General features: G+C 43.7%; 1 protein-coding gene across 1 annotated transcript in view; it reads left to right on the top strand.

Annotated features, from left to right (window-relative positions):
* Positions 1 to 24,043, top strand: part of PCGF3 (polycomb group ring finger 3) — a gene marked incomplete at its 3' end in the record, with an annotated part of 97,757 nt that overhangs the window by 43,568 nt on the left and 30,146 nt on the right. Inside the window, exons 3-5 of the mRNA XM_025199066.1 lie at positions 4,023 to 4,138; positions 10,872 to 10,914; positions 22,381 to 22,555. Of these exons, the coding sequence (XP_025054851.1) occupies positions 22,447 to 22,555 (109 nt within the window). The remainder of the gene's footprint in view (positions 1 to 4,022; positions 4,139 to 10,871; positions 10,915 to 22,380; positions 22,556 to 24,043) is intronic.

Raw genomic sequence — 24,043 nt, 5'->3', positions numbered from 1 at the left:
GATGCGCCTCCTGTGTGTGGGGCTGTGCCCCTCAAAGCAGCGGCAGGTGCAGGAGGTGAATGGGCAGGGGGCTGGGGAGGAGAGCAGCAGTGAGGAGATCCCCACGCAGCCTCTGTCCCCAGTCATGCCCACTGGGCTCTGGAGGCCTCAGGGGAGGGAAGCAGGGCTGGAGTCCAAGACCGCAGCCTATGCCTGCCTTGCAAAGAGATCTGGGAGGCGTGGGTCTACCTGCCCTCCGGGAGTGCACTTAGCAGTGGAAAACTGGCCCTCCCCTTCCTCCTGCCCCAGACGAACCACCCATGGCTCTGTCCTGCTCCCTGCTGGCGCCCTGCAGCCATGCATTGTAGCCCCGGGCCCCAAGCCCCACTTGGCTGGGCAGCAGCCTCAGCCCTGCCCAGCTCCCTCTTCCCTCCACCCCTTCCCTTTTACCTGTTGAAGCTACTCTCCAGGCTGCCTGGGGCCATGTGCATGTCCATGCACTAGTGCTGCCTTCCTCCCAGCTCCCTGCAGGCTGGAACTCTGCCAGCCTGCAGGGAGCTTATTGCAAAATCTGCGTGTTTCTCTTGTAAAACAAGAAATGCGGGAGCAGGGACTCCCTATGCCTGACGAAGGGTTACTATGCCCAAAAGCTTGCTAAGAACTTTTTCCCAACTACTCAGTCTAATAAAAAATATCACATCTAACCAAAAAACCATGCCAGACTTAGAAAGGTTATGCACTTATTCAAGTTTGATGTACACAATGCTTATTTATGACATAATAGCCTCAGTGCTATTGTGTTAGTAGCCCTGGAACTGACTAGCACATTTGATTTTTTGAGGCCAGTATCAGCCTTTTCATGGTTGATTCCTCCTCTTTGTTTGTTTCAGTTGAGCAGATGACAGTTATTTAAAAAGTAGACAGTTACAATTGGTATGCAATTAACTCAAGTACACTTAAATTATAGAGCATACAGTAAGGCTGAAAGATGTTTTGCATGTAACTACATGTGCCTATGTTCTAAGCCAGGGCAGTCCTCAACTAGTAAGCCTCTGGGGTCTGTACCAGGTGAGCTGCAGGCTACTGGGATGCATGCCATGCAGATACTCCCCCACTGCTGTTCCACACAAGCATCCCTCATGCTGCTTAAGTAGGTGCCCCCCCTGCTGCTGCTCTACTTAGGTGTGATCTCCCCTCTCCCCCATAACCCCCATTTTCTCCTGTGCTTGACTCAGACTCTAGGGCAGAAGTGGACAAAAAAATAGGTTCACTAACTGATTGGATCAGGCCCACAGGTGGGCACCCATAAGTTAATTGTATCTGGCCCGGCCAGTGGCTGTCCCTGCTGCACTTCTCATGTGGCCAAGTCCTGCTCGCTTCCAGCTGGGGCAGTGTGTGCTGTGGTCCCAGCATCCCTGCTGGAGGGCCCCAGCCCTGGCCAGTGGGCACAGCTTCCAGGCAGGGCTTCTGTTGCCACTGGTGCAGCCAACCAGGGAACTGCTGAGCTCCCCTGGCCTCCAAGTGACTCCACCAGTCCCTGCTGCAGCACTACAAGCAGCAGGTAGGGAGGGGAAGCTGCAGTGTTGAGGGGAGCAGGGTGGGGACAGGCTCTGCCTGCAACTCACTTTGGTTCTGCTCCTGCATGGCTGGGTTGGGGGAGTGTGTGGATGGAGGGGGGAACATGAAGAAGCTTGGCTGCACATAAAGCCCTGCTGGGGAGGTGTGGGACAGGCAGGTGGGGTGAGAACAGCAGCAGCACTTCTGGAGTAAAGGGGAGGGACTAATGGTGGCAAAGGTCAGGGGGTTAGGGGTAGGACTTCTGGTCCCAGGATGGGGACCAGGGGCCAGAGCACCTGTCAAAGGGCAGGGCTACCCTTGTGGCCCTCGACAGTTCATCAAAGCTCATTAGGTAGCCCTCCAGTTGATGTAATTGCCCACCCCTCTAGGGATGTGCAAAGTTTTGGTAGCTGATTCGATTCGGAGAAGATTCGGCCTAATTCGGGGACTGAACCTCTGAATCTGAATTAAATCAGGAGGCCAGGTAAAAGCTCTGAATCAATTCAAAGCATCTGAATAGATTTGGAAAAAGTTTTGGCCGATTCGGAGATTTGATCATAGATTAAACAGGTAGGTGGCAGCTGCCTCCAGCTGGTAAGTCTGGGGTTGGGGGAGGGAAAGGGTGTGGGGGAGAGAGGGTTTGGGGCTGGGACAAGCTGCCTAGCCAAAGTGAGGCGGGGGCGTGTTACTCAGAGAGGGGAAACGGGGGTGTGCATGATGCAGGCAAGGTAGTGCTGGGAGCGGGGGTTCTGCCTGCTGCTGCTTGCCCAGCCAGGGCGGGATGCAGGCGCGGCTTGCTCCAGGTGGAAGGGGGCAAGCAGCAGCAGGGCATAGCCCCCACTTGCAGCGCTGCCGTGCCACATATTCCACCCCCCTCCCCCTTGTGCCGGCTGGGCAAGTGGCAGCAGGGCATAGCCCTGGTGGCTCCCCACACTGGGGCAGAGTCGGGCACAGCTGGGGTAGCCATGGGAGAAGCCCCCCCTGGCTGCCCTGCATGGCAGCTGCCCCATGGTGTGGGTGCAGCGCAACTTGGCAGGGCACTGCATGCTGTCTGGGAACTGGGGCGGCTCCAGCAGTCAGCCAGGGCCTGGCAGCATGCGGCACCTTGCCGAGCTGCGGTGCACACACACCATGGGGCATCTTTCATGCAGGTACCAAGTGCAGGGGGGGGATTCCCAATGCCCCGCGCTGCACGGGGGTGCTCTGCAACAAGCACCCAGAGGCCCCAAATTGCTGCTCCTGCCGCTGGTGAGTACAGGGCTTTTTTTTTTCCCTAAGTGCTGGGACTAGGCGGGGGATGGGGCTGGGCAGGGCAGGCATTGGGGCTTCTCCCGTGGCTCCCCTCCCACCCTGTGGAGAGGCAGGCACAGCCGGAGCAGCCCTGGGACAACCTGCAGCCACCCACCTGTCTGCCTCTCCCCAGCCGATCCGAATCAGCGCTGAATCTTCTGAAGCCGATTTGGCCAAATCAATTCAGGACAGTGATCCGAATCTCTGAATCGAATCCCTGTCCTCCGAATCGGCCAAATCCAAATCGAATACTTATCTATTTGCACAGGCCTAGACCCCTGCTCTTGAAGGCGGACAGGAAGCATTAGTTGGGGGAGGAAGGGGGAGCCCAGAGACTCCTAAAGAATTGACAGCTGAGTGAGAGCCCCGAGGGCTGCAATTTAAATCCTTGTGAGCCTCCTGCGGCCCATGCACACCAGTTGAACAGCTTTGATTTAAGCAATAGAGGAAAATTAGGACTAGCATTTTGTTCTGCAGTTAAATTAATTATATGTACATCAGGTAAGTGTGTAAGTAGACTATACCTGAATGACTGCTTTTGTGGAGCTGGTGCTTAGGAGAAAAGGAGAAGAGTTGTCAGAAGTAGTATCGCAGCTTGAAACTGAAAAAAGAAAAAAGGCTAGTAAAATAAAGCCGGCATAGCTTATCTAACATTCGCAAAGAATTCTATTTTTGCATGAAATCATAATGTAAAAAGTGATCATATCTGTGTTGCTAATAATAGCTGTCTTACTAAATAGAAATTTAAATATCAACATCACTTTTTTGAACTACTTTATACATCTTTAAATGTTATTTGTTATTTGATAAGATAGTTAGAGTCTCCCAAAGTATAAAGACAGATAGTTATCTTCCATGCTCTTTTAACCCAAGTTGGTGTCTGCAGAAGTCTTATGTTCTTTTCTTATTTTAGTCTGTGACAGTTCCTTTGTTTCTTGATCTCAGCATAATAATTCACTCTTTCCTCAGAACTCTGCAAAATACAGATTTTGCTATTTTCTGCTCATCTTTGCATTTTATATTTTTAATTTATTTCATACTAGGTTTTAAGTGTTAACTCGGAGAGCTTGCACTTTCCTTCAGTATTCAAAAATGCTTTTAAAAATTTCTTGTTTGGAGGCTGGAGAAGATTCTTTTTTAACGAATTTCCACCAAGCTTCTAAGTAAGTATCTCTCTTTCTCTCTCTCTCTTTCAGTCTCCCCTGTGAAACACTGACTTTGGTTTGGATAGGGATGATCCTGCCTCAGACAAGGGATTGTTGGAGTAGATGACCTATGAAGGGCCCTTCCAGCCCTTCTCTCTGATTCTATGGTAAGACTTTCATTACTAAAATTTCCCAAACTTTTTGAAACCTGTCAGTGAGTTAAAAGGGTATCACTTCTTTCTGGCTTTTGCAGTTGTAATTCTTGTACCCACAAGAGAATGATTAGGACCACTCTGCACATGACGGGTATTGCACAATTATCTGGTTAATTGCACAGTTACCTTTAAGACCTGCTATATATGCAACATACTTATCATACCATAAAAAAGCTCTAGCCAACTTCAAAGATAGACCTCCAAAATGTGTACTAACTTTATAGCTGGTTGCTATTGAGCTTTAATGTGCACATGTAGCACATGTCTCCTCTGACAGGGCTCCTAGCTGCAGCTGACTGGGCTTCCTGCCACAGTGGGGCACAGTGTCCAGTGTGAAACCACTGGGCCATGGGGATTGCGGCTGCTGTAATCCCTCAGCTCCAGGGTGTGTGGGATGCCCCCACAGCTGGGAGCCCCTCAACTGAGGTGGCTCCCAGTTGCAGAAGCTTACTTCTTGCCAGTGCCAGGAGAATGCAGATTGCACATTCAATCCCATCACCTCTTTACCTGCACGTGAGAGGGGGCCTAAGTGTTTCAATTGCAGGAACTGGAAAAACGGGATTTTGATGTCACCTGCAGTATGTTGCAGGTTCTAAATATGTTTTCTTTGAATAACTGTCTAAAAAGATATTGGTACGTTCCTACATATTAAAGCTTCCTAATATATTACTACAATTAAATTCTGCATTATTATGTGTAGGTGCTAAAGGTGATAGATACAAGCTTAGCTTCTTATGTGTTATCTCAGGTTTTCATTTTTGTTTTCATACAGGGGTGATTTATATGTAGAATTTGATCTAGAAGATTTCTTTTCCATGGTAATATATTAAGTTTGACTGGACAGTATATTTGCTCTTTTTACCCAGTGCTTACTGTGAATCGGTGTTATCTAGTACACCAGTGGTTACAAAGCTCTGATAGATTGCGCACCACCAATTTACAACGATATAACCTTAAGTACCATCAGCAAATTTGTTGTATAAAGTAACAATAAATCTGTTAACACATACCATTGACAGGTTGTCTGCATACCACTGGTGATGTCCATGCCACAGATTGGGAACCATTGCAGTACAACACATTTCTAAATGGATGGCTTAACAGTGACCTTTAATGTTTGGAATAATCAATCCTCTCTTTTGTTGAAGTCTTGCAGTATGGGATTTTTTTATCCATTTTCTTATTTTCTTAAATAAATTTATCATAGTCTGCCAGTCACCTAAAATATTTGTTGGCACTATAATAAGTATAGTTTGGAATAGAAAATTAAAATGAATATTCCAGCTCAAATTAAGTGCTGCGATTCTGTCTAGCCACGAGGTTAGTTACCAATCATTTTAACCAGTTTTCAATATCTGTTTTGATTCTTTCAGTGAAAGGAGTATAATTGCAGCTGTACAAGTCCTGCCATTTTTTATTCACATTGACCCAAAAGTATTTTAATGAAGTAGTTACTTGTTAATATTTATAATTCTTATCTTTTTATCCTTTTTAATATATGCTAATAGTTTATCACGTTTGTTTCTTTTTTCATAATATAGCTGTTTTGTATAGCAAAGTGTTCTTCCAGCCATTTCAGTTTGTAACAAATCTAACTTGTTTTAGCTTCTATTAATTTTTTTACATGCTTTCTGTGATTGATTTACTGGTCTGATTTAATATTTTTACCACAATGCTCAAATTTTGCATTTCCTGTCTTCTAATGTTTCTCAAGTGAGACTACTTATTAGGTTGCCTCTCATTACCTCGAAAGCATCCCATAAAATATTCTTTAAAAAAAATGTTTAATTTGTGTTACAGTGAAATATAGCTCAATTTTCTCTTTAATTGGCCAGGAAAGATTCCGAACTTATAGAAGTGGGATATTTGCTTTCTAAGTTTCATTTTGAGTGTAGTCTCCCAACTTCTAATAAGTAACTGTACTGTTCCATTGCCAGACTAGACCATTCCACCTTCTTTTGCTGATTTAATGTTGTTAAATAATGATTTGGAAGACAGGATTATATCTGTGTTTATGTGCACTCCTGTATATAGTTAATGTGGTGTTGAATAAACAGATCTTTCTTTTGGATTTGAACATCTCCAGGAGTCATAAAATTAATGATTTTTCTACTAATAATCGTAGTGCTGTCTTATTTTCTATAGTTTGTTATACGTCTATCAGACCTGACTGCTTTTGAGTCCATAACCCAGTTAGTCTCCTCCCAAAAGAACATTTCTCTCTGTTTAAATTTTTCTAAAGTTTGACATAGCTTGGTGAAGAACGACCTCTAGTCCTAATTTGGTATGGTGTCTCATAGAGTGCCTTCCAATGGGTGTGTGTTTGTGCCAGTGCGGCTTTGTTTGGTCTCTGAGAGTATCTTTTAGCCAGCACTGCCATGGCTTCTAGAACAAGACAGGAACCTGAGTTCCTTCCCATGCTGGGACCCCAGCTCTTCATCCCTTGCTATCTCTGATTCTCTGTGGTACTGACTCAGAGCTAGCATCCAATTCTGATCCTGAGAGAGGAACTACACCTCCATTTACGGCAACCCAATGGAACCTAAAGTTCCAAGTAGCACAGCAGACAGTCTTTTTGGTAAAGGCATTTATTGGGGCAAAGGCCAGCCAGCCAGCCAGAGGCTCTCCGTCTGCCTCCAAAGGGATTAAGTAGTCCCTCTGTCCTCAATCCATCCCACACAATTCTGAGAACCCCCAAAGATACTCAATGGTTCCCTTTCCAGTCTCTCCAGCTCCCTATAGTTTCTCCACTGCTTTCAGTCCCTAGACTCTTTTGGCCATGAGCTGTCAACCCCCTGTTTTCCAGCCTGCTGTACTGTTGTCATGGTCATCTCCCCTTCATACCTCAAACGACCAAAATGATCAGTGTCCTGGAATAGTTGCCATATCAGGAAAGACTAAAAAGGTTAAGGACTGTTCAGCTTGAACAGGGACCTGCCATTCACTTGGTCCTAGAATACTAGAATAGGGGGCACCTGCTGAAATTAGTAGGTGATAGGTGATAGATTTAAATCTAACAAGTGAGAGTACTTTTTATGTAGTGCGTAGTTAACTTGTGGAATTCATTGCCACAGGAGGTGGTGGAGGCAAATGGCATAACCAATTTTAAAAAAGAGACTGGATAAATTCATAAGTGATAGATCTATTAATGGCTATTAAACAGAATGGTTGGAGATGTTGCCTGTAGCATCTCTATACTAACCATGGTGGATGCCAGAGAAGGTATTGAATAGGGGGATAGGTCACTCTAGAGATTTCTCCCTTTATAGCATCCATTTCTGCCACCTTCAGAGACGGGCCTATCTGTTACATTGAAGCTATTGTCGGCCCAGGCCCACCAAAAAAAACCCCCAACCCCTATACCTTCCTTAAAAATGGAGGTCACTAGGAATGTAACAGCTAATTGCTTAGGATAAATAAAAAGAAAATGGGGAAGGGAATAAGGGCCATAGGTAAATAACAAAGTATCTAGAAGGGGACATGGAGCAGAGCACACTGGCCAGTGAATTGAGAGAGCCTGTGAAACTACCCAGAGATGTGAGTGGAGGAATGACTGGAAGATGGCTCCACCCTTGCTCAGGTTCTCCCTGGCCAGAACTTTCTTCCTGGTCTGGTTAGGTGGAGAGCTTGGCCAGACCAGGAGGAGGTTGACCCAGGGGTCCCATGACTTGGTAGGGCCATGGATGGGACTGCATAAAAGAAAAGGTGTGGGGAGTAGTGCAGCCAGAGCCTCAGCAAGATGCTCTAGAGGAGGCAGAAAAGGGGCTACATCCCAGGCTAGATGGGCCCAGTATAGCATGTATGTTCTAACTATATTCCTCTTTTTAAGGTGGGTTTCTTGGAGAAAGCCAAAATCTGGTACATCATCTTTGATGGCTTGTAGCACCTTCCTCTGTTTATTACACTTGTTAAGATCATTTAATATTCATGGTGTAAAATTTCAGTTTATTAGGCATTACAATAATAGGCTTCTCCCTGTTGAATTGGTGTCTGTGTATTTGTAGTAGGCTAACATTTTATTTTCTGTAACCTAGTTGCATTCCCCTCCTCACCCCCATCCCTCTTACGTTAGTCCCTTGCTCAGGTACTCTGTATTTCCCTTATGGCTTTGTCATTTTTATTTCATGACTTAACATTTTCTAATAAAATTAAATATTTTCTTGATTAGTTTGTGCTTTCTCATTGCTGCATTTGAGTGGCTCTCCGCTAATTCACACACAACAATTAAAATATACCAGCTGCTGCCTTTTTTGAAAAGGGTGAAGTTTTCAAAGGGCTCCAAGCCTTCTTGTATCTATAGCCCTCTGAGTTTTTTAAATCTGCTCAGTACTCTGACTACTTGTACTTCCTATGTAAATATGAGCTTAAAGGGATAGCTTCCTTTATTTTATTTTTGCTTCTCTGAGACAGGAACTGAAAGAGATTAAAACATATCTTCTTTAGTGAAGTATGATATGTCTTGGAAAATCTGTGTTGCATTAGCCCGGTTCAACTTCAGAGAGCTCTAGATGTTATAACCTTTTCTTTTGGCTCAAAGTAATGCATTCATAGAATTACATCTTTAGGCCTAGGAACAGAAGTTGTGCCTGCATTTGTCCTGGAAAAGAAATGTCCCAGGATAAGTATGTACACACAACACCATTTCAGTTGGGAATATTCATGAATGGCTGAATACTGGCTTTTCTGCCATTAATTCAATGATGCAATCCCAGGACAACCACACAGATGGACTTGGCAGTGCTCCAAGATAAACTGTTAGTAATTCTTATCCCATGAACCTTTTTAGCATTTACCTTGAGACGGTGGACATTGGATATCTGAATGACTGCACTTTGTCCTGGGATAATATGGTTTATTCCAAGATAAATACAACATCTGTTTACAGGTCTGTTTCTGGGGCGAGCTCACGCAGTGAGTGCTGCCCCCATCCTGCCCCCCTAAGCAGCGAGTGCAGGCCCCTGCATGTATGGGCAGGCATGCAGCTCCCTGCTGTGAAGGACTGCCCCCTTCCCCTGCTGAAGGGCCAGGTGCCTTCCCTCCCCCTGTCCTGCCACACCTGCACACATACACCCCAGTTCTCTGGACAGTCCCCTGGACCTCCAACCCCCGCTCCCCATACACTTGCCTGTGTCCAGCAGCCCATGACCTGGTCTCACTGTATGCTGGACACATGAGTCTGCACCTGCAAATGGATGTGTGCCTGTTGCCTCCAATTGTCCCAAGCAGCCCTTTGCAGGCTGGAACACTGCCAGCCTGCAAAGGGAAACGCATGCTTTCGCGTGTTTTTTCTGGGACTCACTCACGACCTTTGCAAATATTCTTGCAACCCACTGGTTGAGAAACACTGAACAAGATGACCTCCAGAGGTTCCTTTAAGCCCTACTTCTCTATGATTCTATAAAGAGTATATTCAGACCCTAGTGGAGCTCCTAGCTCATCTCATAATCTGTTTATGTGTCTGTACTCCAAAACGATGCTCTGCATCTCTGTCCTGATCCAGAAAGTAGTAAGGAGAGAAGCTTAGCTCCTTTTTGATACCAGGATTACCATGTTCTTTAAAGGTCTGGTTTGTAAAGTGAAGTATTTTTAAAACACTTGATCTATTTTATAAATAAATATTTTTTAATTTTTTAATTGCAATAGAATGTTTTTGTCAGCATTAATGTTGACTATTCTGGTTTTTTATTTAGCTGGAGGAATGGAGCCAGTTATCAAGTGATACCTGTTGTGAATCCCTTCTTCCAGCACAGACACACATGACATCCTTCCCTTTTCCATAATGCTGTGGTGATGAATTCTTCTATGAATGCAGCCAGCAAAGGAGTTTCCGCAGGGATTGCCAATAGGTTCTTCAATTGCATTGCATCCTGGCTGCTGTTGAATGCAGTGGTGGTGTTTTCACTGTACATCATTGTGGTGTGTTGTTTTTTTTTTTTCTTTTAAATTCCTTAGACAAAAGGGTATTTATTTGATTCATAACAATTAATATGATGGAGGGAGGTCTTATTATCTGAACATTGTTTGTTTGAAACTAGCTTAATAAAAATAATTGTTCTTTTGTCAAACTAAAATGATTGCATATGACTTTATTCTCTTTTGTAATATGTAAGGAGTAAAAATATTCAACAGGGGTTTTTTTTGTTTATTTGTTTTGGGTTTTTTGTAGAAATATAACGGAGTTTGTTTCCTATTGGAAATAGGTTTGTACTAGTTTGGAAAACTATGGCAAATGTAATTTTCAAAATAAGCTTGACAGTTGATTAAATATGATTCCTTTGTGACCTCCATTCCAAAGTCTTTTGACTTTGTATGGGAAATGATTGGTTTGTTGAGTAAAGCATATAATGTGTATGGTCTAGTTGAGTTGTTTTTTCTTTTGTCATTCTTCCTTGTCAGTATATTAGAGAGAGAGGAATATTTGAATTCTGAGCTACTTCCCTTTTATATTGTGAGTATAGCCAAGAAATTTCATGCTAGAGTATATTGTCTACAGAGTTTCTGGGATTCCTTTTTTTAAACCATGGCAGTCTTTTTCCCTTTATGAAAACGCGCATTTTATTGTTGTCTGTTAGATAAGTAAATATAGATAATATTAGATCAGTTTGGGGGTCAGTTGCATCTTTGGTGGCTGGATCTCTGGCAGCTTTAGTGTTTTAACTTTCAGATTATTTTTCTGTCTTTTCAGGTTTCTGGATGTCAGCCTCTGAAAAGAAATGAAGTTGTAAGAGGTATGCTTCATATAGCCAAAACTGTTTGACAGATGCTATAGGGAAGAAGGCCATTCATTCCTTCAGCAGGTGTCCATTTGCCTGTCCTTTTACTCAAGTCCCAGAAAATAAGCGGGATATGAATAGAACTTCTACTGAACCAAAGAGCTCATGATTTCTAAGCAGTGTTTCTGTGATCTACACTGAAAAATAGTGCTGTACTTAACTAGAGATTATTTGGAAAACTTCTGTTCAGAGAGGCATCTACAGCAGACTTATTGTTACCTTGACAATATTCAGTTTACTGTAAGAGGTCTCAAACAAACTGCTTAACTTTCTGTTTGGCATTAATGCTGAGAGAGCGCAACATCATGGGAAGCCCATGGTGACAGTAAATACTACCTAACCCCCCACTCCTTCCATGAAGGGTTTTCTTTCTATAGAATGGATATAGCATAGTATGCTTCAAGTACCCTTGGTAGTTGCTCAACTGGAATATTTTTTGGGTTATTGACACAAAAGCAGTGGGATGGTCTTAAAGATCTGGCTGTTATGGAATATCATAATCAGTGTTGTCTCCAACTCTCTTGGTTATTGGCAATTTTTATATCAAAACAGTAACTATGGCTTTAGGGAACTGGCATCACTGGCTGCATAATCTATTGTGAAAGTCTTCCAGTACTCGCATTACTATCCCCATCACTGGAGGTGTTTTAAGAAGAGATTGGATTGCACTGGTCAGGGATGATTTAGGAATAGTATGTCTATGCTCTGCTCTGGATATTTCCCATGCTTTTGGGCTTTGCATTCTAGGAATTCTGGGAATTTTTCCCCCTTTTGTTACTGTGTGTGCTGTGGGGGAGGGGAGGTTTGCTGCCTTGGAAACATTGGGGGTTGGCTGCAGCGAGGGCTGAAGATTTTGAGTGAGGTGTGCCAGTACTCCTGCTGGAACTTGGAACCAGAGGTTCCTGGCTTAGTGGGTCTTACCTCTCTGCTGAATGTCAGACAGATTGACATATTTGGGGTCACGAAGGAATTTACTGGGGGTGCACTGATTAAAGATTTTTTTGGACCGATACCAATGGCTGATTATTAGGTATCATCCAATATGGCTGGTTATCTGATTGTCGATTATGCAACCCAGTGGCTTGGAGAGCAGCGTCCAGCCAGTAGTGTGGGGTCAGATCAAGGTCCCCATGGTGAGGGAGGGAGTGTGGCTGGAACGGAGGTGGGGCAGTGCTGCCCAGCCGGAGTGGGGGTCCAGGATGGAGGGAGGGCTATAGGGTAGGCTATAGCCGCCCCACCCCTTCCAGCCCCCCCCTACTGGGAAGAGTCGGGTGCTGCCCCGGCCCTGAGCACACAGTGTGCAGCCAACCCTTGCCTTGTGCACACATCCCCCCATGCCTCCTCTGGGAGTGTATGCAGTGGTGGGAAGCCACCCTCCTCCCTACCCCACCGCAGGCCCTGGACAAGCTGCCTGTGGCTCTCTCGCTCGCTGCCCTGGCTGCCCCAGCCCCGCTCCCTCCCTCACCTTGGGGCCCTCGATCTGTCCCCACAACACCCCTTCCCCCCCCCCAACTTACTGGCCAGATGCTGCTCTCCAAGCTGCCTGGCTGCATTCCTGGGCACATGTATGCTGTGGCTGTGCACATGCATGCGGCATTTATTGGTGACATTATTGGCCACATGGGGCAAAAATGCACATTGTCGATAATATCAGTTTTCCTATTTTCAGTGGTGATAAGATATATGGACTAGTATATTGGTGCACCTCCAATATTTACCCCAGGGTCAGATTGGTACAGACTGGAAAGTTTTTTGTTTTTTTTTTTCCCTTCCTATGTAGCAGGGGGTATGTGGCCCATTTCCTTGTTCCCTTAAGTGTATTTTTAACAACCCTTATAACAGTAGCACATTGGCTGCTGTTGTTACCCTGCTTTATCTGTGGCACATTAGGGTACTGTCTTGTGGTTGGGTCGGGGTTGATTATGTAGCTTTAGTAATAAGTTGGACAGTGGATTTGTACAGGTTGATTTGGATAAGGATGATCCTGTCTCTGGCAGAAGGTTGGACTTGGTGACCTTTGGGGGTGTCCTTCCCAGTCCTACTTTTCTGTGATTCTATGAAAGACTGATTCACCAGAGTTTTGTTCCACTAAGGCTTGTGTTCAGATCCCCAGTTTCCTATATATATTTTTCTTATGTCCAGTCTAAGTCAGCTTTCTAGAAGTTTGCGGCTGTTAGGTTTTGTTATCCCTTGGGGAGCCCTGGTGAACAACTGTTCTCCCAGATCCTGGTGCCACCCCCCTACATACTTATAGGCTGCCACCAAGTCCCCCCTGAGCCTTCTTTTCTCCAGGTTAAAGAGTCCCGTGCTGCTATTCTTTTGAAGCTTTCTCATTTACCAAGTGTGTTTATGCTGAATGTAATTGATCCAAGTTGATTTCTACTTGCATATGGCTGAACATTTTTTAAGATTTTTCCTGCTAATCAGTGAAGTTGGAGAGAAGCCAATATGAAATAAATTGTTCACATGTGCTGCCAGAATAAGCCAATGTGCAAGTCATTGTTTGATTTGTGGCTGCTTGGTGGGGGTAAACTCTTTTAATTTTAGTTTTGTAGTGTCAGGTAACTGACATAGTGCTTGGAGTCTGAGTTTAAGGTTCTTTTTTTATATGCACAGAAAAAGTACCAAGACCCTTACCTGACATGCTTTTGTGAGAACAGGAATACAAGACCAGGTGGGACTCACTGGGTGCATTTACACATGTGCTATAATGTGTTATCACACCAGTGATGTGATGTTTAAACCAGTGTGTTTCTGGTTTGAGGTGGTCTACCCATATCCAAAAAATCATGTTGCTAATCTGGCAAGTAGTGTGGGTAGCCGCTGTTTTGGAATCCAAGATGGCTACCATGAATTCATGTTTTGGTCAATATTTCAGTCACCACTAGCATTAGAAAATTAACTCCAGAGACAAAAAGATGTTCATATCATTTTTATTGTGGTAGCTATTTCCAAGATTGCTGACATTAGCATACGTGTATTGACTCAATATAACTTTAAAAAAACAACCTAGTAAACACTACTCTATTACTAAAACCTCACAAATTTATATTACTACAAATTTCATAGCAAGCCTACAGTACTGAAAATATTATAACTCAGGCTAGCCTATTTGTTTGAGTTGCATTGAATAATATAATACAATTTTAAAAAAAATTCATAATCTGGACCAGTCCAATATTACTAATGCACAACTCGGTGGCAATGAAACACAGAGACCTATGTTTAGCTCAAAGCAGTAGAAAAATGTAATAGTCTAATCCAATAGTAATACAACAGTATATATAACATATTAAAACAATGGGTAATTGCAGTTTTTCAGATCTCTTCATCATTTGAATCCATTTCTGAATACCTGTAGTTATTATACGGATTGCAACATATTGTCTCATAGCACTCTCAGCTGGGAGAGCCTGGCACATTAACCTGCTTGCACAAGCATGCTGGTCCCTAGCATTCCATCTTGCAGTTGCAACTTGTTATCCGAATGTGTTCTGCTGGTAATAGTTCAAGCATGTTTGATAGGAACATAACCATCGTTTTCAGCTTGCCAACCACACTGGTTAGATGATAACAATAGTAGATTAGGTTTAAATGCACTTTGTGAAATGAGACTTTGGTAATTGGCCCTATGTATATAGTGCACAGGGGAGTCGTATGTAGGCAGAAGTTTATCTAGAGCTTTTTCTTGGTGGAATATTTTTACCCTACCTTCAAGAAAGGTTGTCAGAGATGTTTATGGCTGATACTACAACACAACAAACTTTTCTACTCAACTGTACAAATCCTTGTCAACATAAGGCCTACTTCTTAGACTTGCCAGTAGATGTGAATGCTGAATGAAAACTCTTAGTCTGACCACTGAACAGATTTTATTTTATTTTATTTTATTTTTTATTTTTTTATTTTTTTAGCATGACCGCTGAACTGGCTGGTGGTGTCCATAACCAGTGTGGAATCCAATTAGAGATGCATGGAGTGGCTCAGGCAATTCTGACACAATATTATGAAGTAGAATGAATCTTACTGGGTTGCTTCTCTTCATCTAAACCTTAGGTGCAAGATTATGCCATAGAAGGACCAATACGACTGAGTCATTGCAGGAAAATACTAGAGGCATATCCCTGATGACTGCATGTTTGCCCTTAATAGCATTCTTGTGTCAACCTTTTTGCTGCAAATGCAGCTGCAAAATGTCACATGAGCTTTTCCATCAGTGAAACCACCAACAATGGGCACTTGTTCACTTTGGAAACATTAGTGTGATTCCTTAACAAGTTCCTCATTTAGAAAATTAACTAGGCTTTCTTTGTTTCCTTGAAAGGATTTGAAACTACACTGTAGTGTGGCTAATGGAAGCAATCCGCTGCTAATGATTCTGCGGATTGTCTAGTATTCTGAGTCCTTAATATTCTTGTGCCTGTCTTTATGGTTAGTGATATGTATTGATCAAAGACATTGTTGACTCAATCGCATGTGTTGGAATAGTTGGCAACTGCTTGTTGCACAAAGGAATCGGCCAAATGTCCAAATGTTTGTGCAGTTTTTGGCTTTCCTGTTCTCTGTACAAGAGTCCATGGTGTCAATAATAGCAGCTGATTTCTTGGAAGTAGCATCTGGCAGAACAGTTCCTGCTTTATCCCCAGTCAGGATCTGTGACAAGGTTGCTTTGTCGGCCACATTGAGCAATTTGGTGCATTTAAAAAGTGACTGAGGGTATCCAGACAGTTCATGCTGTATGCAAGAGTGCACATTGAACCTGATACCTGCTGCAACCACTTCAAGAAACCTTTGTTGCATCTCCTTTGCTTTCTGTGTCTCTTCCATTTTGTTGGGCTGTCCCATAGCTGACTTTACATCCTTGAAGGTTTTCAATTTTGATTTGGGTATGTTTGCATAGAAGTTCTCAGTAGCATCTGCAGTAAGACGTTTCTGGATAATGGTGTTCATGACTTCTCTTCCTTTGTCACATGCATTCAAAATATCTAATGCAGTATCTTCTGGCACAGTGTTTTCTGTAAAAATACATAACAGCTCATAATTGGAAACCTTAAACAAGAACCTTTTGAACTGCTCTTGTAGCAATGTGACATCATTGGCATATCCTTGTCTTTTGTTATGATTGAAAGATGTTGTTGTATTAATCTCAACATTTGAATTGCCATCTCGGGTGATCTCTTTTATGAAGCAGATGATATGCTTGATGTCTTAGTGTATTCTTCACTTGATGTTGATAGGGTTTCCCCTTTCACCTTCTATATTCCGCAGCTTTCTTAACAGTCTCTCAGTGTGCTGTTTTGTGTGTAAAAGACCTGTAGAAGGAACGGTGCCAGTTAAGGCTTTTGGAATGTTAGTTCAGGATCAACACAACATGATACTCTATCAATACTGCCATAACAAGTGTCAAATTCAGCAACTGTACTTATGTTGAATGAGTGCCTCCTTTATTTGCATAATTCTAGCAGGTATTCTTTGGCAAATTGTTGACTATGAACGTACTTTGAAACATGATGCATCTTGTCTAAGTCATACCTCCTACACTTCACTGGACTTGGTGATGCTATCAGCTCCATTGCAACATTTGGTTAAGGCTGATAAGGGTGAATCTTTTGTCGACACTCTCCTTTGGAGATTCTCATGTCAAGGTAATCTAAAACAACAGAGTTGATGCAGCAATTTTGAAAACCTTTTGGGTATCTAACAATGAACAAAACTGTAAATTTGCAGCAGCTATCTTGGGATCCAATATAGCTGCCAGGGTGGAAATGTAATGATTATAGAGGTAAACTGATACATCAGTCTGATATCGGATTGGTACCTATATAAAGAAAACTGGCTGTATTGGAAATCGGCCCGATGGGGCTGATAATTTGACCAATAAATGCCTGTGCTGCATGCAGCTGCAGCGCAGCACTCAGGCAGTGAGGAGCAGAGCATGGCAGCTTGGAGAGCTGCCTCCAGCTGGTAGGTCTGGTGTGGTAGAAGGGGTGTGGGAAGGGCAGATCAATGCCCCCTGTGTTGATGCCTGTGGCAGGTGCTGCCAGGGCAGGAAGGGGTTCAGAGCTGTGGCTTGTGGGGAGGGAGGGAGGCAGCTCCCACTGCTGTTTGCATCCCGGGAGGGCACGGGAGGAACATGTGCCCTGTGGATCTTCAGGCGGCGGGGCGGGCTGCAGCTGGGGCTATGCCAGGCTCTTCTCAGCGGGGGCTGGGCACTGTGGGCACTGGCAGCGCTGGGAGGATGCTGCATCCACCCCAGGTTTCACTGCTGCTTCACTCCCAGCACTGCCGCCAGCCTCCTGGCACAGTCCCAGCTCTTCCCAGTGCATGGGTGGAGGTGGGGTGTTGAGCTGGTGCTGTGCTTGGTGGCTAGCAGTGATGGTGCTGGGAGGTGAGCAGGAGCGAAAGTTGGGGTGGATGCAGCATTCTCCCAGCACTGCCGGCACCTGCTCTGAGCCTAGCCCCCACTGGGAAGAGCGCCGTGCAGCCCTGCCCCATGTAGATCCGGGGACACAAGCCCCGCCCCCATGCTTTTTTCAGGGTGCAAGCAGCAGCGGGGACCACCTTCCTGCCCTCCCCACCCTCCACGAGCCATGGATCTGCCCCTCTGGGCCATGCCTGTTCCTGCCCCCTCCCTCACCACAGGGGGCATTGATCTGCCTCTCCCACACCCCTTCCCTTCCCCCTCCCCTTCCACCACACTGGACTTACCAGCTGGAGGCAGCTGTATCGGAAATCGAATCAGTATTGGCTGATATGTTTCCTTAAATATCGGCTATTGGTGTCGGCCCCAAAAATCTTTATTGGTGCACCCCTATATGATTGATCTCCTTGGTTCATACAGTGTTGGTTTAATCATCAAAATTTAATTTTCTAACCCTAGTGGGGGCTGAAATATTGACAAAAATGTGAATTCACAGCAGCTGTCTTGGATTCCAATATGGCAGCCACCTACACAACTTGCCAGTTTGGCAATATGACTTTTCTAACATGGGTAGACCACCTCAACCTGAAACACACTGGTGCTGCTTGTGGCAGTGAGTTGCATATGGAGTGACACCTGCACCCTTCTTTTTTTTTATCGTATTATCTCTGATCTCCCCATTAATTTTTGAAGCAGTTGCATTTGTACTAAGTGACTGCCTGTAGCTCAAATTAAGACATGCAGGGTCAGAACAAGACTTCCCTGCAGTTGTCTCCTGGAGTTTACTTCTTTCTCTTTAGTGCAGTATGCAAACTGTTGCCCAGGTAGTGTGGATGAGGTGAACAAACAGCAGGAGCCATTGAAGGGTGGGGGTGAAACATGAGCTCTGGCAGGAGGCAAATCTGAGAGAGCATGCATATATTCAACACAAGCCTATTAGTTTGGCAATATTTATAAGCCAAGTGTTGGAAGCCTTTTGCTGGTGTGGGCAGCAGCTTACAACTGAGCCATTACCAAGGGCCAGAAGTCTCTGCCCCTCCCATACTCCACTCCAAGTGGTTGGCTGTCAGATTCAAAGCCCCTTTGCAACAAGCATAAACTTGAACAGTGCAGTACTCCAATGGGGAGCTCTGTCACCAACCTCTATGCAAGATCAGACTTCTTCAGGCCAGATTGGACCTCAGTAATGTATATTGCTGGTCCCTGTAATATAAGCAACTGAAAATATAAGTATTACAACCATAAGCATTAGGCAGCTTTAAATAGGAGTGTTATTGGCTCTGACTTTTTTTGCAACTAACAGCAGAGGCATTTAAAGGCTTGGATATCCATCCTGTTTCCCATTTTATATAAATCAGCTACTCTTCAGAGTCTCTGTAATTGCTTGGGAGGTCTGTGGTAAAGAATCTGACATGGAAGGGCAGTAATGAGCCTGGCTTCACTCCAGGCTCCCTGGACTTGAAGGTTGTTGTCAACATGCAGGTCATGGTCCATGGCTGCAAGGCTAAACTGAGTGTGGGATGCTCCACCATCTCCTGTCGGTATCATCACTTGGGGGTGGGGAAGGCAATTGCTGCAGGCTTTGACTTAGAGGAGACACAAGGATGACCAGCCCCACCTTTTCCATCCACTCTGGGAGTCTTTGCTACAGCAGGTGCGCTCCAGCCATAGAAGCCGGGCAGCCCTGCACTCAGTAGTGTATGAGAGGGAGGGGTAAAGTAGAATGCATCCTTCCCCCCACCCCTTCTGTGTCTCTTCCCCCGGCACCATGCCCACCTGCTTGTTCACTGTGCAGTGAACTGAAGCGCTCTTGGACTCTGCCATTTTTCACTGGGAGCTGGCACAGCTGCTCTGTTTAAAGGTACAACATTTCTACCAGCTCAGCCCTTAAGCACCTTTCATAGTGTGCTGTGGGTTAGCCACTGCTGCCCTAGCTCATCTTTAAACACACACTACATGCCCCAGGGCTGAGTAATTATTTTGGCTGGAAGGTCAGTGTAACAAGTCTTGTTGAAGGCTGCATGTGTATGACCTGCAGCTCTCCCTACACCCCTGCCCCGAGTTCCTGTCATGGTGGGGGTCAGACAGGAGCTGCACCCGCGTAGCTTAAAGCAGCGTGTGGGAACACAGCATGGTACCAGCCTGGCCATGTGCCGGGGACTCGGGGCAAAGGAGGGAGTTCAGGGAAAGGGGGGCCAGCCAGGCCAGTACTGGGCTATTTCCCCCTTCTCCCTGTACCCACTCCCCCACCCCGAGTCCCTGGCACGCAGCTGGGCTGGGCTGGTGCCATGCTGTGTTTCTGTACTCTGCTTTGGGTCACGTGAGTGCAGCTGGAGTGACTGCTGCCTGACTCAGCCGTGTACCAGGGACTCAGTCAGGCAGGAGCCACTCCAACTGCACTCATGTGGCACTACGTGAAGCAGCGCGCAGGAACTCAGTGCAGCATCCTGTCAACAGTGCCTGTGCTCCTACTGGGCCTGGATAACCTGGAGTTCCTGGCCCTCTTTCCTCTGCCAGTGGGGCAAACCACATCTGAGCTTTGACTGTTGCAGGGGCTGGGCTGTCTGGTCTGCGAAAGGGCCCAGGGTTGGAGCTGCATGCTGACAACCTCACTGGGCAGAAGCCTGGCCGCTAGCTGAGTGCCCCCTGCCTTTGAGTGTACACTGGGGGCTGGGGTGCAGGGCAGGGCAAGCTGGACCAGAATGGGGAGCAGCTGCTCCTCCTGCAGCTGGCTTAGGTACAGGAAAGGGAGAAGGGCAAGAGGTATCAAAAGCCAGGGTAGTCACAGGCCGGATGCAGTTCTGCTTCAGAGGAGCAGCCACAGGCTGGATTTGGCCTGCAGGCTGTATTTTGCTAACCCCATCGTACTCCCTTATCTCTAGGTGGGTTAGCAAATAACCTGTACTGAGTCAGCAAAATAGCCACGTTATCCAGTAGGAATGGGGAGAGGCAATATTGTGTATCATTTAAATGCTCATATATTAATATTCTAGAGGTTAGCACTTAAAGTAAACTCTAGCAAGTGTTTTTTGTTAACTGTATTTCTGAAAAACAAAAAAAATGGGGATCTGGAAACTTAACCTAAAGTCTTAGCACAACTTCAGAATGCCATGATTGGTACCTGTTTTTGAAACCACTTAATTTAACAAGTGTACAGTTTAGCCAATGTTATGTTCTTGGGCAAACTTAATTGTATTCTGTATAATGATTTGTGTTTTGGGTACAGTGCTTATACAGGCAGTCCTCGACTTACAACGTTTCGAGTTGCAACGTTTCGCACTTACATCGTTTATAAATCGGCTCTCTGTTTCGACTTTACGATGTCAGTTTCGACTTCATAATGCTTGATCTGATGCGATGCCACACCAGTGAACAAGTTTGCTGTGTCGCTCATCTCCCTGGAGAACATCTGTCCAAACTTCCTTGGACACTTTTTTCTTTAAGAAAGTAGACAAGACTCCAGAAAAATCTGCAGACAAGACTCCTGAGAAGACTCTAGCCAAGAACTCTTCAAAAAGTCCAGCAAAGTCACCCCAAAGAAGTCCTTCCAAATCCATATGATTGCTATTTACAATATAAATACATTAATGTAGCTATATTACTCATCTATAATTGATCGAGTACAAAATTCTGGGGTATTTTTGGTGAAAACAGGGTATCGGGCCTTGGTTCAGGAACCAATCCCCCATTTATAACATTGTTTCTTGTGAGAAAATCAGTTCCAAGTTGCAACATTTCGACTTAAGACGCCGTTTTCAGGAACCAATTGTGTCGTAAGTCCGAGGACTGCCTGTAAAGTATTTCAGTTTTGTAACAACGTTTTGACGGTTTAAAAAAAAATTGTTTTGTATTCTGTATCCAAAAGCCGACTCTCTAAATATATAATATCAACAAACTTTATTGTGAAAGATAATACTAGTGAATTACAAGTATGTCTCAAGGATTTGCAGTTATCTTAATGAATCTAAATAATCTTGCATGGTTTTAAGGGTGAACTACTAAGTTCTTTAAAACTCTAAGTACTCTTTTTGAGATTTCCAAAAATAAAAAAAAGGGAATAATGACATGGATATATCTTTGTGTGCATGCATGTTTTAAGGTAGGGAGTTGTGTATGTGTATTTTTAGTTAAGGGAGGCAAACAGAATTTGATGGTTTCTGATTTTTTATTTTTATTTTTTTTCTGTCAACTCTCTGGAAAAGTGGTATTTTATATTAAAAAAAAAAAAAAAAAGGAAAAAAAAGATAAAGTGTTATGGTAATGGCATTCTTCATTCTAGAAGTAAAAAATGTGCAGTTCATGTTTTAATATCATAGGAGAGACAAATTTGCTGATATCAAAATTACTTTTTGAAGTTGTGCTTGGTATTGGTTATTTTTGCCCCTTCCCTATTTTCCATCCAAATCTTTATGTAGTATGAAACTGAAACGGTTTTTCTTGGAACCTGTTTTTCAGTGGCATTATTCAGGTACAACTTTAATTATTTTCGAAGTAATTGTTTAGAGAGAAATAGGCTATGAATAAACATTGCAGCTTGGCCCACTTATACCAAATTTGCCATACTCTTTAATATTTGGATGACTGAATAATTTTAGGGTCAGCTCTCTTTACTTTCATATTACTTTTAATTCTTGGCTTGAATGTAATTAGTAGCATGACCAAAACCATCAGGACTTAGCCCTAAATCTCAGATTTTGTTTTATTAATAGAAGTACTGTATTATGCAACATGCAAGAGTAACTTGGAAGAAAAACTGCTTTTGTATTAGACTATCAAACTTCGCCTCTGTAGAATTTGTATAACTACCAGTTTCTCATATACCATGCTGAAGTCTTGGTGTATAAAACAGTGTAGAATTTGCACTGTTTCACTACTTGTTTATCAGATAAATCCTTATAAAATGATGTAGTACTTCTGTTGTATATATTAAAAATGTATGAGAGTCTGAAGTGAAATAATCACATCTCTAATGCAGAGCAATGTCATTTTGCTTATTCCAGCACAATTTCTACCTGATCAGTACACCTGAATTATTGTCTAATGCAGTTAATCTACAAACACCAAAGATGCTGACAAGAAAGATTAAGCTTTGGGATATTAATGCCCATATAACCTGTCGTCTGTGCAATGGATACCTGATTGACGCTACCACTGTAACGGAATGCTTACATACCTGTAAGTATGACTATATAACTCTTTAACCTTACTTTAAAGGAATTTTTCTACCTGATGTACTAGAGTTTTGACACATTAGAGCAGGTTTTAGTTGAAGCTTGAATATTCTGTGCATCTGTTATAATGCAAGCTTTGCTCTAAACTTACTTTTTCAGCTAAATTGTGTTGTGTCGTCATGACCAAGAACACTTGTTGCTTTGCATAAAGCTGCAACCATATACTGTGAAATTTGGTTAAGTAGCCACTGAGCTAGTTGTCAGTATGATCTTATTATTGCATTGATGCACTGAATCCTGATCAGAGTCCCTAAACAGTTTTTGGCTAATTTGTCACCTATTAAAGCATAGTTAGTCATTCCCAAATGTACACTCATACTAATGAGATGGAATTTGTTCCTGATAATTAGTTGGCTTTAAAGGTATTGATCCATACCCCTCCATAGCACCTGTCAAGCCAGCTGACATTTTTCAAATTACTGGTGCTCTTTCACTTCTCTTGGCTCAAGAAGATATAGGATCAACTATTCCAGTGTGTAGGCTTGTCTTCTATTTTGTTGATAAGAGCATGTAATAGTGCAAAGCAAAGGTCTTTTGGTTGATTATTTTACTCCATCACAATCATGTAATTTATATATAGTAAATACCCTGAATTTTTGTAGTAAGAAATTTTACATTATATGATTCTGCAGATCAATCTTTAGTTTTCACATACTGAGCTCAAAGTGTTTACATTGTGCGCTTAAATTTTTTTTGTGGGGGTAAGGTAGGTGAGGAGGGTGTGTGTATAATATGCATTTTTCTTGTGTAAAACCATGCTTTACAGTTGCTCCCTATGGGCTGCAAGAATCATTACACAAATTTGAAGATGACTAAACACTGATAGATTATCCATGAGTAACTATCTTCATTACTAATTCCTTGGAGTGAGGAAGTAGTCAGATTTTACTGTCTCACAAATGGTAATGTGTTTACATAGCATGTGTAGACTCGCAGCCTGTTCTACATTGAGAGAACAGTTGTGCCCATCTCCCTGTGGATCTAAATGTCTGGGAATTAAGGGAAGTGCATTTACTTTCTCACCCCAGAAACAGCTATGGCTAAAAAAGGACTAGTAAAGCATACTCTGCTGTGCCCCAAACTGATTTTTTTGTGCTGAAATTTGGTTGGCCTTTTTGTGGCTGCTACACTTTTTGCTCAATGAGATGTATCTTAGAAGGGATTCTTGGTGAGGTGCAGCTCCTCGCAGGGTAAATGTCAGAAGTTTGAAGATTGCATTTGAGATGTATTGTGGTATCTGGTCCTGCCAGCCTGAGGTGAGGGCAGTAGTAGAGTGGGAAGAATTGCTATGTTGGGTGGAAGCCCATAGATGAGCTTGGCTGCGGGCCGATGGAGGTACAGAACAAGATTAAGACTACAAGAATATCATCTTTTACAGAAGCCTCTATCTGCTCCAGTACGTGGGTGAAATACAAACCATCCTGTATTTTGT

Source organism: Alligator sinensis, unplaced genomic scaffold (genome assembly GCF_000455745.1).
Source record: "Alligator sinensis unplaced genomic scaffold, ASM45574v1 scaffold607_1, whole genome shotgun sequence".
NCBI classification, from domain to species: domain Eukaryota; kingdom Metazoa; phylum Chordata; order Crocodylia; family Alligatoridae; genus Alligator; species Alligator sinensis.
This window is presented reverse-complemented; position numbering and strand designations above follow the sequence as displayed.